Source organism: Sinocyclocheilus anshuiensis, unplaced genomic scaffold (assembly GCF_001515605.1).
Source record: "Sinocyclocheilus anshuiensis isolate Anshui unplaced genomic scaffold, SAMN03320099.WGS_v1.1 scaffold985, whole genome shotgun sequence".
NCBI lineage: Eukaryota > Metazoa > Chordata > Actinopteri > Cypriniformes > Cyprinidae > Sinocyclocheilus > Sinocyclocheilus anshuiensis.
In genome coordinates this window covers 593,910-610,710 of record NW_015557117.1, presented here as the reverse complement: position 1 = coordinate 610,710, position 16,801 = coordinate 593,910, and the positions used below count along the sequence as shown (strand labels likewise).

The following is a 16,801-nucleotide window of genomic DNA, read 5'->3' as shown; positions in this document are numbered from 1 at the left end:
TACTGCATTACTATGGTGGTTATATGTTTTAAAGTATAAAGCAGATTTGTGTAGTTCACATAGTTTGTTTTATTATGACATTATAGAATTTCATAACAAATATGTTTATAAATTCTAAAATACAAAATGCTTCAAATGTTTGCTGGAATGTTGTCACATTTGTGACCCTGGACCACAAAACCAGTCTTAAGTCACGTGGGTATATGTGTAGCAATAGCCAAAAACACATTATTAGGGTCAAAATTATCGATTTTTCTTTTATGCCAAAAATCATTAGGATATTAAGTAAAGATCATGTTCCATGAAGATATTTTGTAAATTTCCTATCATAAATATATCAAAACTTAATTTTTGATTAGTAATATGCATTGCTAAGAACTTCATTTGGACAACTTTAAAGGTGATTTTCTCAATATTTTGATTTTGTTTGCACCCTCAGATTCCAGATTTTCAAATAGTCATAGTTCCTATCCTAACAAACCATACATCAATGGAAAGCTTATTTATTCAGCTTTCAGATTATGTGCATATATCAATTAAAAAAAAAAAGACCCTTATGACTGGTTTTGTGGTCCAGGGTCACATTTTTTTTAACTGTCAATTTCTTGCAACCACAGCTGCCAGATTTTTAAATTTGAGAGAATAAGTGAAAATCAACATGCTCAGTTGTTTATATGCACACTATTATACCAAAGTTTGGACACATACTGAATTTATGCTTCTCATGGACCTGAAAAACTTTTGATTTACTTACATTTAAATGCTTGAATTTTTTAAATTTTATTAAATTTTATTTTTTTAAGAAAAATAAATGGTATGATTTCTTTACCAAAAAAAGGTTAAAAATGTTTTACTAAATTTTATTAAAAATGGAGCACATTTTGACCACATAGTGAAGGAAAAGCAGTCAACAAGTGTTCATCAGTTTAAAAATGATCCTAGTATGCACCTCATGAAGTTGAGGTTAAAATAGAATAGCGTGCGCAAAGCTGTGATCTATGTAGGTCATAAAAGAGGCTGCTGAGGTATTTGTTTAGAGTATATTATCAAGGGATCTGAAGAAAAAGTTAAACAATGTGTAATGCTACATGGTACCCAACAAAGTGTGTCAAAAAAGGGTGTGTTAACGACTCAGAAATACGCCAAAGAAATGACTGTGCAAACAGCTGGTTGGCAGATTGCCCTGCTCAGATAAAGCGTGAGTCTGCTGCTGATATAACATCATACTGTAGTTGCTGGGAGATCTCTCTGCTGCCCACTCACACAGCAGCTTATGAAACCTTTAAGACATTTCAGTGGATTTTACCACCATCTGGTGATGCATGAAAAACATATTTTTTTTGCTAACTAGTGTTTCCTTTTTCTAGACTAATTTACTCCTCTTTTTGTCCCACTGCAGAGGGTGAGAGAATGTAAAGTAAGCTGAGATGAGATAAGAAGGACATGGAACAACATGTTAGAATCACTTACACAAGTCATGTGCAGACAGGAGGGGATATCAGTCTGTACACCAAGTCTCTCTTACCCAAGAGTACCTAACCCAGGTGTCATAACGCATAAATGCAATTGCCAGCAAACTTTATGAAGATGAAAAACACATTATGAAATTACGGTTCCCACACCATTTTCCGTTATTCATTATAGCTGGATAATAATAAAATTAAAACAAAATAATACAATCAAATTTCTTTAATAGAGACTGTCCTCTCAAAAAAAAGAAAAAAAAAGAAGACAAAACAAATTATTTTCTTCTTCTTCTTCTTCTTCTTCTTTTTTAAATAGACATTTCCGTGAGTTTTCCAGGTCTTAAAAATCTGGTTAATTTTAAGTTAAATCAACCTTCATAAGCATGTACTGTAAAATATTAAAGGGGTCATATGATGTGATTTCAATTTTTCCTTTCTCTTTGGAGTGTTACAAGCTCTTGGTGCATAAAGAAGATCTGTAAAGTTGCAAAGACTAAAGTCCAAAGAGATATTCTTTATAAAAGGTAAGAGTCAGCCACGCCTACCTAAAACGGCTCGTTCTAACACGCCCCCACATGTCTACGTCACGATGTGGGAAGATTTGCATAACGCCGCCCAAATAGTTTTTTTGGGCAGTGTAGAGTAGGGCTTGTTGTTTGTCATTTCTCCGATCACAAATGCAGACATGGTTTTATGTTTACGCGGCACGATGCAACACAACGCGTAAAAAGACAGTATAAGTCATTATAATCCGTAAATATGTCCCCACTGGATGCAACGAATGCCTCGTTTATAATGGGTTTTATTGGTTTTGTCTCTTCGCTCTAGACGTGACACGGCATCACAGTATGGTAGGGGCGTAACATTTCTGTCACACGCTTGAGGTATCTGGCCAATCACAACGCACTGGATAGCTGGCAAATCAGAGCACACCTCGCTTTTCAGACCAATGAGCTTTGTAAAAATCAACGCGTTTCAGAAAGGCAGGGCATAGAGGAGAAAGAATAATGTACAGTATGTGGAAAATAATGTGTTTTTTGAACCTTAAACCGCATAAACACATTTCATTACACCAAATACACCAAATAATGTTCTTTTTAGCAGCATTATATGACCCCTTTAAGTAGGCTTATTTGTTAAATAGAGGGTTGAAAAATTATTAAAACTAAGTTTAACTTCAAGAAACAAGTTTCCACAACTACAAGATTCTGAAGTCCACTGTTCTCAAAACTGTTAAGTTCAGTTTACATGCATTCAATAATTAAACAAACCTAACCTAAAAAGGAACACAAATCATGCTAATGGTGAATTAAAAAATAACAATAAAACATCAAAAACACTAAATAAATGTTTTATCCTTTCAATATAAAAGACAACTAAATGTACATTATAAGCTTTACTGAAAGCAAACTGAAACTGTTTACTTTACAATACAATACAATATTGCAGTGTGCGTGTGTGTGTGTGTGACAAACTAGAAGTTGGATTTCTTGCACTGTAAGTGCCAGGCTGTGTTTTGTCTATTTATCTCTCTCTGTGACTTGCTGCTTTAATTCCTCTACTGTAATCCTATTACATCACACCGTATTATTTCTGAAATGTAACTAACCATGATGTCAATGGCATTATTACCTGAGACAGTACACAGCAAAGACAGGTAGTCACAGCAAACACTCAGGTAAGAATGACATTCTTCAGACTATTCTGTTGTTTACTATACCTACATATAACAGATTGAAAATATTGAATTGGTTAATGATCACTTAAGCATGTTTCTCTGAGATAGTTCTTTCAGTTATTATACTGTATATGCAGGATGCTCAAACAATAGAAAAAATAAATAACCTGGTGAGCAATATATTTCACGTAATAATGTTTAATTATGCAGTTTTTGGTGTTTAGGTGTATACTACTGCAACAACATATCTAAATCCTGCATAGGCCTTAGATAGACCTGCTGTGCATGAATACTGCAACTAGCACTTTTGCTAACAGAACTTGTTGATGTGAGTGGAAATCTGAGGTAAAATAGAGGGATGGCAAAGCGATCTGTAGGAGCTGGATTGAACAAGATTACTTCTGATGTATTTCTGAGTATGTCTTGTTCGTAGAATCCAATGTAGTAGCTGATCAGCACAATTCTTCGCTAAGCTAACATGCACAATGTTAGTGTTCTGTGAATACCGCATAAATGCAGGTGGTTTGTTAAGATTGAGATGCTCAACATTTCCTTATTCAGGTGTGTATATGTGTAGCATTAGTATAATATTTAGTACATTAGTACAACACTTTTACATGCAAGAAAACAGGAGCACTGTGGGCAAACCCATTACTCGATATAACGATATAATCTGGTTGTAATTCTAATCCATCACCTATAAGAAAGTAATCTGCTAATTCCACCTCAACCTGGATAATTGTAACATACTCTGACAGTGTCAAGAGCTCATGCAGCAGAAATAAAATCTACTTTGGTTACATTAGAATAACTGCACTAGTGTAACTGATCGTAACATAAAACTTCCCATTTGTTTGTTCATCTCATATAGTCTGGAAATAGAAAATAGAAAATATTAACTACCTCAGGTCATTTCTTAGAAGTTGCTCAAGATGGGCATATTCAGATGGAGCAACAACTTACTATTATTCTTCCATCCTTATACTGAAACCACAAGCACAAATAAATTAATAAAGACAAAAAAAGGGCTCATAGGAACTGTAATTTCTATCATCAGCTCTCCTGAGGATTCATCATGTCAAGTTCACCTGAGATTGAGGAACTACCAGCAACACAAACAGGTGAGAAAAGATTTAATTACTGATATCGAAACAAAGAAAGACCTACGTTATAGAGTATCACTCTGATTGCACAACACATCCTGCTAACATCTATTTGTTATTTACACTAATGATGAAGTAATACTTGAGATTTCCCTCATTATGCTGTGATACACTCAAGATTATCTGTAATTAAAGGCTTGCATTCTGGAAACTGATTTAAAATACAGAGTTCTGGCATGAAACTCTAGATGGCACAGTCCGATAGGTCTAACTCAATCTGACCTAATAACATCATCACATGGCACAGCTGATTGGTTCTCTCCTGTATCGGTAGCCAATGAGCTCCCTGCTCAACATTCAAATATATGACTAGTGCTGCCGTAGCAGTTGCAGCTTGCTTCAGAAACCCTCCATCTTCCCCAGCTCCACCTGTATAGATCTGCTACGAGGTGATCATGTATGCTATATGGGGGTTATTTCATGCATGTTATATTTGCAGCAGCAATATTTCTTACATGCTCACAGCAGCATGTTGTGGATGTATTGGCAGTAGCAAGTCTCGGTACTTACTCTGCCTCAGCAGCAGCGTAGCAGATCTATTCTGCCAAGACCAAATACATTAACATTGTCATGTACATTACCATGCCAATTCCTCCGAGAGTTGTCATGACAGAACAAGATTTATTCAACAACCCATTGACTGAAATGACAAAATCAGATCTTAAATGACAAAAAAAAAAACATTGCATCTCAGGGCCCAAAGGTGTGATCCATGACTGGAGAAAGTTCAAACTTGAGAGTGAGGACCATGAAAGCGTCCCTTCCAACAAGAGAGAGCTCCTCAGACAGATGTCCAACCCCAAATCCAGTAATGACGACACCCGGGAAAAAGTCAGCCGCAAGGTAACAGTGAAAAATTCCCAACTGACATCTACACAAATATAACAAGCACAAGAAAATGAGTCGTTTTAATTCCAAATACATCCCATCATTATAGCTTACCAGTCAAATGCACACAGCTACTCATTCTGTATAATTCATTTTTTCCACATTTTAAATGATAGTAAAGTCATCAAAACTCTGAAATAACAAAATAATGCAGTGATTAAAACAATTTAAGCAAATCTTAACCATAGGTAACCATAGTGCCTAATAAATTGTGTTGACTACATTTCTAAAGATTTTTAAATAAATGTTTTTGAAAGACATCTCTTATGCTCACCAAGGCTGAGTTTATTTGATCAACGATACATTTCTGTGATGCAAAGCTGAATTTTCAGTAGTCATTACTCCAGGTGTCACATTACCCTTCATAAATTATTCTCATATGCTGATTTGCTGCTCAAGAAACATTTATTATTATTATCAATGTTGAAAACACCCGTGCTGCTTAATATTTTTTCTGGAAACCACAATATTTATTTATTTATTCATTGTGGAAACCACAAAACATTTTTTTTAAGTTTGATGAACAGGAAGTTAAAAACCACAACATTTATGTGAAATAGAAATCATTTGAAACACTTTTGATGAATTTAATGCATCCATGCTAAGTAAAAGTATGAATTTCTTTGTTTAAAAAAAATCTTAGTGACCCCAAACTTTTGAACGGCCTTCACTATTCGGTCTACTCCATTAATAAACATTTTAAAAATCAAAAAAAATGTAAGTTTTGTAAAGAAATTCATACATAAACAATTTATAATTTACAATTAACTACAAAACTAATTTCAAGTGATTAACACTAAATTGAAAGATTTTTAAGATAATCAGAATAATTTCAGAATCAATTCATATGAGTTTGTCCAGTATGTTGACTGGCAGTTTAAGAGTTGCTTCGCATATTTATTAAAATTGCTGTGTTTCTTTGTCTGACCACATGCAGACGAGCGTTCAGGAGTATGAAATGATCCAAGAAGAGGATGAAAGGTGTCTGCGTAAGTATCGCAGGCAGTGCATGCAGGAGATGCACGAGCGCCTGAGTTTTGGGCCTAAATTCGATGCGGTGTTTGAGTTGGATAGTGGGGAGACCTTCTTGGATGTCATCGAGAAAGAGCACCGCATAACCCTAGTGGTTGTACACATCTATGATGATGGGATCAGAGGATGTGACGCTCTCAACAACTGCTTGACTTGCCTGGCAGCAGAGTATTCCACCGTCAAATTCTGCCGAATCCGAGCTTCTGCCACAGGGGCGGGTGAGCGTTTTTCAGATGACGTTCTGCCCGCCCTGCTGGTGTACAAGGCTGGAGAGCTGCTGGGCAACTTCATGTCTATTACAAAGCACCTGAATGAGGAGTTCTTCGCCATGGATGTGGAGAACTTCCTAAATGAGTATGGTCTGCTGCCAGAGAAAGAGTTTGCAGCCAGTCCTGATGAGGAAGAGAATGCTGACGTAGAATAATCAAGGAAATTCAAAGGGTGGAAATGAATTACATTAGTCAACCTGTCAGACTTGTTTCAGAGATAGATTGAGTAATGACGCTGTGACTACTGGGCCATGACTCCCACCAAACACGCACACCTCAAGGCATCTACTAGCACGTGATTTACAGCGGTTAAATACTTCATAGTGTTATCAAAGGCACACAGTCATGCTCATTTCATTTGCCAGGGTTCCCACAATTTTTGACTAATGAGTTTCCATGAATTTCCTATGCCCTTTCCAGTTTGTGATTTGTGAGTTTCTAGTTTGTGATTACTGGATAAGGATTTTTTAAAACCATTCAAATTAAGATCAACTCACTCATGAATCATTCTGACAGATTTATGAAGCAGTTCAGCTGATTTGCAGTGAAAGGGAAAAGACTTACAAGGATGATTTTTCAGATCCATTGAGAAGTTCTCCACTGTATCATGTCGCAGTGTTTTGGTCGACTCAAGTTTAAGTGCTGACTTCTTGTCCTTTCCCAATCCCATTTTCCTGTCTCTCCTCAAAACTATTATGTCTATATAAGTCAAAAATGCCCAAAAAATATTTTTATATATATATATTTAAAAAGACAAGGGAAAAAATTATTCACTCACAAATTGAACATTATTATGGTTTGCGGAGAAGCTGATGGAATATTTTATTAAGAAGACAATAAATAATAATGTACATGTTAACAGGTTTGGGGTTTGTAATTTTTTAAAAAGATAATACCTTCATTCATCAAGGATGCATTGAACTGATCAAAATTGATTATAAAGACATTTATAATTTTACAAAAGTTTTTTTTTTATTTCAAATTAATTCTATTCAAAGAATCCTGTAAAAATGCAGGGTTTGCACAAAAATGTTAAGCAGCACAACTGTTTTCAATACTGACAAGAAGAAGTGTTTTGTGAGCATCAAAACAGCATATGAATGATTTCTGAAGGATCATGTGACACTGTAGTAATGGCTGCTGAAACTTCAGCATTGCCATCACAAAAATAAATTACACTTTAAAATACATTAAAACAGAACATTTTTTAATTCACTCAGTGTGACTGCTTTACTGTATTTTTGATCAAATAAATGCAACCTTAGAGAGCAAAATAAACTTTTTTTCAAAACATACAGACCTCAAACATACAGTAGTGTACATTCATTACAGAAATTGATTTTTTTGTATTAATTTCTCTGACATGTCTCTGAAATGTCCTGGTTTTCCATGATTATGGGAACTCTGATTTACAGAGAATGAGAGCAGCCATCTTATTTGAGCATGCTTAGGCTTGCCACATGGAGCAATTTGACATGAAAGTCAAACTGTGACACTGTACTTGTCATTCATTATGTATCGAGCTGCTATCTGCTTAATTAATAAATTATGAGAAAAAAGTGTGATTTCATATGTTGGAATGCTGCACTACATGACACCAGAGTGACTTACTTCAATAAAACACAGAAAGGCCAAGGACACTCCTCACACCCAGATTTACGCATAGGCATTCTAGGCAACGTGCCTATGCTCGCTCGTCCGGGGGGGCCCAAACACAATGAAGAGATATATAATATTTTGTTATACTATGAGCTATCTACAACAATAAAAGAGCCAAAACCTCAGAAGACATTGAGCAAATAAATATAACAAACAAAAGGGTAAAAAAATGACAAACTATTTCCATGTCTTCCACCTTTTTTATGTATGTAAATCACGCTTTCTCCAGTTCTCTCTCACAGACGCACACGCACGCACTCACGCACACACGCGGACATAAACTTGTCGCCAACGCCACCCCGCGAATTTATCAATAAAATAGTTTTGCAGCTGAAAAGCTACATGACATTTCTCAGTAGGGAGGTTCTTGAAGCAGTTTAACTTAAAGATTCGCTATTAGTAGACGCTGCTGCTGAACACTGCTGAGAGACGCACAGACGCAGGTATTCACACGCACTTAATTAATATCTCTCTCTCTCTCTCTCTCTAATAACTGCATTATAGACTGCATCAATAACTGCATTAGCATGCATATCAACGGCTCAAGCCTCTGTTATTAGCTCTAAAATGACGTTTTGGAATTTGCAATGGTTTGAGGTGCATAAAAAAATAGTTCAACACATTTCAGGATGAAAATATGTCAAATGTCTTGAAACAAATCATCTGAACAAGGTCTTGATGTGTGGTTTTGACTCCAGGCCGTTTAAATTATTAGAGAAATAACTCCCGAAGTGGTACGCCGCGCCTATTAATGGAATGGTCTTTCTGAGTTCTCAAACAAATTAAGAACTACATTCGATTCGATTTTTATTGACTGAACACATGCGCTTATTGCGACAGAAAACACTGTAACGTTTCCACTGATTAAGAAATATTTGTATTTGCTTGGGTGGTAATATTAGGCCTTTTATATTAATAGGGAAGGGGGCCCAAAAATTAGTTTTGCCTATAGCACAAAAAGAGGTAAATCCGGCCCTGCTCACACCTATATGTCTTCATGACTAGTTTTGTGCTACAAATGCCATTCCAGGTAAAACGTGTCCTGACACGTACCCGACTAACTCACAAATCACAGGATGACTGTGTGTTTAAGAGAGTATTCATGTGTAAGTGCTCGTTTGAAGGTGCAGGTGAATGTGGTTTGGGTCAGCGTATCATTGTTAAACCTAAATGACTTTAAGGATACAACAAGATGATTTTGGTACTTAGAACAGGGGTCTTTAAAAGGGGGTCCAACAGTTATGTTTCATCTGAAACTAGAAAAAAAAGAAAGAAATATTAACTAAAAAACCCTCAAGTTCCTCTAAATGTTTCACTGCCCTGTCACATTAAAATGTGAACAATTTTAACGGATTTGCAATGTAGAAATCATAAAGTACGTACCACCAGCGGGCCCTTGGTCTGAAAAACATTTAAGACCCCTGATTTAGAAAAGAGGAGTGTCATTAAAGGGATAGTTCACCCAAAAATGAAAATTCTGTCATTTGCTCACCCACAGGCTATTTCAAACCTGTATGAGTTTCTTTTTTCTGTTGAACACAAGAGAAGATATTTTGAAAAATATGGGTAACCAAATAGTTGATGGTCCCCATTGACTTCCATAGTATGGAAAAAATACTATGGAAGTCAGTAGGGACCATCAACTTTTTTTCTTTTTTCAAAATATTTTATTTTGTGTTCAACAGAAGAAATAAACTTATACAGGGTTGAAACAACTTGAGGGTGAGTAAATGATGACAGGATTTTCATTTTTGGGTGAACTATCCTGATAACTTACATTACATCATCACAAAAATGTTTTCAGCAATCAGATTTCATGCCAAAGGGATTTTCCGTTCAGTTAAACTTAATATAACAGTTCCTTTATGCCTTTAATGCTCTGCTGTTACACAAGCCAGAAGAAACTGGTTTGATAATGACATGACAAATGGCACAGTGACAATATGCTGAGGTAAGCCACAAACATATATGCAGGATGATAATTAACATTTTCTTTTGATCTGTTATTAATGTTGCATGAGTGAAAACACACCACTGGCGGTGAGCAATCTTCCAACAAAGGCTGCATTTACACTGGCACAAAAAATCCGATCTTTCGCTCACATCTGACACAGATCGGAATTTGTTGCACACGTGTAAACACAAAAACCCGCACGAGATCCGATTTTTTTGCATCCGATCTGAGCCACTTCCAAATGTGGATTTTAATCGGATACACATCTGAAAAAAATTAGGAGGAAAAATTAAAGAAAAAAATTGTAATTTACACTTTAACCAGTATACAGGGCTTAAAGTTTTCCGGCGTGCAGCTGCAGGAAAACAAAATCGTCCTACATTTAAAAACATTTGATATCACGTTCAAGTTCATGAGTTCGCCTACCAATGTATTAGAGGAACACTTTCACTCTCAACCAAACTAACATTTCTTAAAGTATTAAAACATTGTCTCGTTCTAGTGAACCAAGTGTCTGCATTTTGTCTCACCTTGTGAGCTAAGTGTATCATCACACCCCTAGGGTCTATGAGCGTGATAAAGCTCATAATTATCCAAGTGTAGGCTATGATATAGCTTTCATTCTTCAGGTCAACCATATATTCATGAAAAAAAAAAATCAGTTTGAATAAGGAAAGTGAGATCTTATAGAAATAAGTGAGATCTGATTTTAGTTCTTGAAAACCAAAAAAGTAGTGCAAGTCCTTGAAAGTCCTGGAATTTTATTTTGCAGTATCTGTACAAACCTTGCATAAGTTACCAGTTCTTGGACCATTTTAATGTTTTTGTTGTTGTTGTTATTTGAACTGAACTGTAGTTTTCTGTAGTAAACTGTCTTTGTATATTTACTATTTTATATTAATTTTCTAGTATTTAATTTACCATTATTTCTTTTGAACAAAACAATTTCAGAATTTTCACGTTTTAGCTTGTAGGTCATCTTGTTCCCTGTCAAGGACAAAGCTAACCAGCAAAACTTGATTATCAAAAGCATCCTAAATGTTACATGTGTTTGCACCATATTGTAGTGAGTAACCTTTCTTGGTATTGCTGTTTCAAATATCCCACCATAATCTGTAGTCTGAGCCTGTCAAGGGCTAATGGCAGATACGTTACTAATTAGTTTAAAGGAAAATCATTTTCTTTTTTTTGTTTGCCAAATAACCCTGTGTATGTGTCCGCCCCCGCAACCCCCCGAAAAAAGTTCAGGCTCAGGATTTTTTTTTTTTTGCTTTAACCCCTGAGTATATTATTACTCAATTAAAAGGTTTAAAATATATATATATATATTGATCTAAACTATATGGCCATAAACATGAGAACAGCCTCTTCAAATTAGCGGGTTTGTCTCTTCCACAAATTTCAACTATAAATTTCAATGCAACATTAGAAAATTACATTCTGGAGAATTGTGTGCTTACAACTTTGGGGCAACAGTTTGTGAAAGGCCTTTTTCCACCATGACACACAAAGCCATTTCCATTATTATTAATTATGATTATCACAATTTACATTGAATGATGTTTATACCATTGTTTGATGCAACTGCATGCCGTATTTTTATATGAAAATAAACAAGCTGAAAACACTCTAACTGAAAAACTTTTAGCGCTTTTCTATAGTTTTAAGCCTCAAATGTCAACTATACATCGGATTGGTTTCTTCTTTAAATTATAAAAAAAATTAAAATATGAATGGTATTATAATGTTATACTAAAACTAAAATTTAAATAATGAGAACAACCCATAAGATAACATGTAGAAAGAAAAAAACGCATCTTAAGCACGCAGAATAACATAAGCGGACTTTGAACGATTAATTGCCGCTTTGAACGATTACGTAATTGTGGCATCCATAATTGTAATCGCGATTAGAAATTCGATTAATTGTGTGGCCCTAGTCTGAACAAAGCCTATCACCCAACATCAGACCTCACTGATGTTTGTCTTTTGATGAACATTTAATTTCAGAAGAATGGCATCAGTGAGATCCGGCAGTGAATGTTGGAGACATACAGTCATTCTCTAGATTGTCACTGTATAGTATAACATTAAGATTTGTCTAGACTCAAATAGCCAAACCTACTGATTATAAGGGAGTAATCCACATACACTCACTTATGCATACTTACACACTCACTCATACAAACATATTTGCTATTTCCATTGTCATCCATTAAAATACAGTAGTGATGTGGCTGTGGCAAGGAGAGCAATGGCTGCTGTTACGGCCACACCTGTGTGTTTGAGAGAGAGAGAGAGAGAGAGCGAGAGAGAGAGAGAGAGAGAGAGAGAGAAAAGAAAGAGAGGTCATCAGGTAGGTGGAAATGGACCACTGGGAATGTGAGAATGTGTCCAAGAATTATAGGAATCGCACAAAGAAAAATATGGTCACATCAGCCCAACTAACAACCAACATGGAGTCACTCACACTGTATCATTATACAGCATATTGTTATCGTTAACTATATTGTTGAGCCCCATTTAATACCATGGTAGAAAGAGAATGACTTATTTTATGAATAAATTAGTTACTCATAGAGAAACAGAGAGTGATCTATATTAATATTAATAATAATGAATAATGTTAAGCACTTACCAGCATAATATTGAGGGGCTTTCTGAGTTTTAGGATTTTCAGCTTGGACTTCTGAGAAGACATGCTTACTACAATCATCACTGGGGCTGTCAGTTATCTCTGATCCAAAAACATCTGAAAATACTGGAAAAAAAAACATGCACAAACATGTACAAAATTTAATTACTAGGTATCATAGACTCGTGGCACTGAAGAGAAAGAAATTATGCAAGGAAAAAAAAAAGAGGAAAATAATCTTCTTTTTCCAAGGTGGAGATTGTGTCAGAGACGATATTCCAAAGTTCCCCAAAGGGTTTGTTATTACAAGGGATCAGATAGCCTGCGGCTAGTCATATTACCTCTTCCACATTTTTCCTTTTAACCATACATGGAAACCATTTGAGGGCAAACTTAAACTGGTCTGAACAAGAGGCAAGGTGTAGCTGGCTATTATTTTGGAGGAGAAATGAGGCAGGGTGTGTCACAAGAGGTCTGTATGCACCTATTTTGACAAGGTTTATCCTTTGGTATTCTATAAGTCACACACCTATACACATTCTTCACCGTTTAACCATAAAGCCCCTACAATACTTGTGTTCCATCATCCCTGAATCCTAGCGACTCTGCGAGGACTTGCTCTCCATTGCACAATACCCTAGTGACACATCTGAGGTCCACTTAAAAAAAGCCTAGAGGTGATACAAACCATTACCACAGTGCGATTCCTTAAGTACCGACGTTTCATTATTTAAATAAAGCCATCTTATAACATGAGAAACTCAAATAAAGTGAGAGAATTAATTAACCATATGTAACCATAATAATTAATTGTCACATATGGGAAACATACATTGATTGCCCTCCAAACCAGTATCTATGTTCTCTTCTGGTGTTTCGCAGTCCAGCATCTCTTTCAGACGCTCGGCCACATCTGCTGTACTTTCATCTGGAAACATGTAGTCACACACAGACAGGCCGGAGATGGGCATTGGTGCAAACACACGCCGAGGAAGAGCCTGCTGCCCACTGCACAGACCTAGACAAACAATATGGGAACTTATGTCTTGAATTATGAATACATTTATTTTTGTACTATGTACAAAATGATGTCACTCAATGAAGACAACTGTGACCCTGGACCACAAAACCAGTCAAAAGGGTACATTTTTTGAAACTGAGATTCATCTGAAAGCTGAATAAATAAGCTTTCCATTGATGTATGGTTTGTTAGGATAGGATATTTGGCCGTGATACAACTCTTTGTAAATCTGGAATCTGAGGGTGCAAAAAAAAAAATCAAAATATTGAGACAATCGCCTTTAAAGTTTTCCAAATGAAGTCCTTAGCAATGCATTTTACTAATGATAATACATTTTTGATATATTTACGGTAGGAAATTTACAAAATATCTTCATGGAACATGATCTTTACTTAATATCCTAATGATTTTTTGCAAAAAAGAAAAATTGATAATTTTGACCCATACAGTGTATTTTGGCTATTGCTACTTATGACTGGTTTTGTGCTCCAGGGTCACAATTGTGGCAACCTACTGCCATCTACTGGTCAATTTGGTGTTTGCAAAAGTTTGTTGTGGAAAGGATAGTGCACCCAAAAATGGAAGATTCTGTCATCATATATTCACACTCATGTCATTCCAAACTTGAATAACTTTCTGTCTTCTGTGGAACTTAAAACAAGATATATTGGTAACCATTTTTATTTCCCTCTTCAATTATATGGACAAAAATGCAATGGAAGACGAAAGACAGTCATAAACATTTGTAACAACTTGAGGGTGAATAACTGATGACAGCATTTTCATTTTTGGGTGAACTATCCCTTCCAACAGCACATGTAAGTCATGATGGACCACTGTACCTTTGTGACTCCCTTCATTTATTAAAAGATCTTCCAGAAACATCTCCACTCTGGAGCAAACCGTGTTTATGATGTCTCTCTTAATGGCCTACCAGTACAAAGAGAATATAAATCAGTATTAATCTTTTCAAAGACAGCAAATAACAGGCAAACAGAAAAAAAGTGTATTTAGTCAGCTTTCTGATCATGACAAATATTGTGTAATATAATTTTCATGCTACGGCTGATAACCGATAAATGAATAAATTCTTTTGTCTAAATAAATGAATATTAAAAAAATAATAAAATAGTTGAATTGAAAAAATGAATTCAGGCATTACAATATTATAATGTACAGTATAAAAAATGAGTTTACTTTGAGATTTGCTAAAGATTACATTTAAAAGCATTATTTAATTATGAGTCTTTTAAAGATTTTAAGTGAGTGTTAGATGATTGGCAATGGTAATCTAAAAGTAAAATAGGGGGAAATGAGCACTAACAATTAAATATCCAATATCAGTATATTTGATATATATCAAACATTATTTCATAACAATATGGTAGTGATATATTGCACATCCCTAAGCATAGAGCAGTATGAATAGGCTCTAATGACCTGTGCTGCATGTCTGGCTTTGGGTTTGTTGTTGTGGATGTAGGCCCTGCAGTAAACCACCCCTCGAACCTTCATGGAGCCACTGCACACCTGAACCAGAGCACTGCTCCGCTCATCCAGCTCTGACTGTTCCTGTGACATTGATATACTTATTATATATTTGACAATACACACATACATGCCCCACTGATAATCTTCATCAGAAGAAACTATTAGAAGCTGCTCACATCAGTGACAAAGATCCGTGCTGGCAGTGTCTGACGATGGGTTGCTTTTGGGTTCTTTTTCTGAAAAGAACAAACATGTACCTCAACACAAATGAAGAACCATTATGACAGTGGAATGACAGAGTGAAGTTTTTACCTGTCCTGATGAGAGTTCAGAGTCATCTAATGCCTGTCTGCCATTTATGAGACAGTAAGCAGCCTCAATCTGTTTAGCCCACCTCCTAAGACCATCCTGGACAAGGGAGGCAAAGGAAGATTAAACTCACAACATGTCAACCTACTCTGCTCATTTTCAAATCTACATTTTCCACAAAATCCTACACAAGAAAAACACTATCTTGTTTTCCATGCACCCATCATACCTTCATGCACTTGTCTGTGATATCAGAAGACACAGGGATCTGCACATCCACCTCAACAGAGCAGGTCACCATGGGCCAGGATGATGAGACACCTGTCTGATACTTCCAGTCTGCTGGCTTGGCCGAACTCTATAAATGCAAAACAAATAAAACACATATTAATCCAATACTATTTGCCACACTATTCCAAGCTTTAAGACAAAAAAAGTGTCTCTTACTTTTGGATCTTTCACATCAAATGTTTTGCAGACAGTTCTGTACATTTTAAGTCAAGGATCAAGCAAACTTGTGTGGGTATTAATACAGAATGATGCTTTTAGATCACGGAGTAAACAATTATGTAGTGTAATAGCTGGAGGTAGTGTGAAGGATACTTCTTTGTTTTGGAGCAGATATGCAGGGTGACTTGATCAGTCACATCCTCCTCTGACAATTCCCACAATCTTCCCTTAGTTATGTATTTATCCATGGCAAATATAAGCTACATAAAGAGAACAGCACAGAAATAAGTGCCTAAGTGATGATGGCCTACTAAATCATCTTTAATAAAATAAGCTAAAATGTGGTCCAGTCAATTTCTAAATGATTAGTATAATATATTTTAATTATAATTAATTACATTATTGAAAAATATACAATTAATAATACATAAATTGTTTTTGATTAAATAACAAATATTTTCTAACAAATAAACAAATTAGCAGATAAAAAAAAACAAAATACATCAAAGACCATACCCTTTTTAATGCATTTTGGGCATCTTTGGAGAGTTCAGGTGGGGTTACTAAAAACAGGCCAAGAATACAAAGACCTCCTGGTAACATGCGGGACACCTAGAATAGGGAAAGTCAAAATCCTTAATTGTACAACTTCACAGTAAAACATTTCAAAGCCACCGTGCAAGTGATAAGACATCAGGCTAATCACTTCTTGGCATGTTCTGTGACCCACTCCACATCAATGTCATCCAGTGGGCTGACCCCTCTCGAAGCCTTCGGCTGCCCCTC

General features: G+C 35.8%; 2 protein-coding genes across 3 annotated transcripts; one reads left to right on the top strand and one right to left on the bottom strand.

Annotated features, from left to right (window-relative positions):
* Nucleotides 1–3,023: 3,023 nt before the first annotated feature.
* On the top strand, nt 3,024–7,376 carry LOC107677764 (phosducin-like). Of its 2 annotated transcripts, XM_016472783.1 has the most exons (4): nt 3,024–3,144; nt 4,202–4,265; nt 5,002–5,150; nt 6,133–7,374. In XM_016472783.1, the coding sequence occupies exons 2-4, from the start codon at nt 4,220–4,222 to the stop codon at nt 6,649–6,651; spliced, it is 714 nt and encodes a 237-aa protein (XP_016328269.1). In that variant the 5' UTR covers nt 3,024–3,144; nt 4,202–4,219; the 3' UTR covers nt 6,652–7,374. The 2 variants fall into 2 exon arrangements, with proteins under 2 accessions (XP_016328269.1, XP_016328270.1); XM_016472784.1 differs by lacking the exon at nt 3,024–3,144 and having other exon boundaries at nt 4,220–4,265; nt 6,133–7,376.
* A 4,626-nt stretch (nt 7,377–12,002) lies between these two features.
* LOC107677763 (protein odr-4 homolog) lies at nt 12,003–16,801 on the bottom strand. The gene is made up of 12 exons (XM_016472782.1): nt 16,722–16,801; nt 16,532–16,627; nt 16,169–16,275; nt 16,013–16,049; nt 15,795–15,923; nt 15,569–15,664; nt 15,433–15,492; nt 15,206–15,337; nt 14,608–14,695; nt 13,577–13,762; nt 12,748–12,870; nt 12,003–12,385 (listed from the first exon to the last, which is right to left on the bottom strand). Exons 2-12 carry the CDS (start codon nt 16,616–16,618, stop codon nt 12,318–12,320), a joined length of 1,113 nt encoding a protein of 370 aa, XP_016328268.1. The 5' UTR covers nt 16,619–16,627; nt 16,722–16,801; the 3' UTR covers nt 12,003–12,317.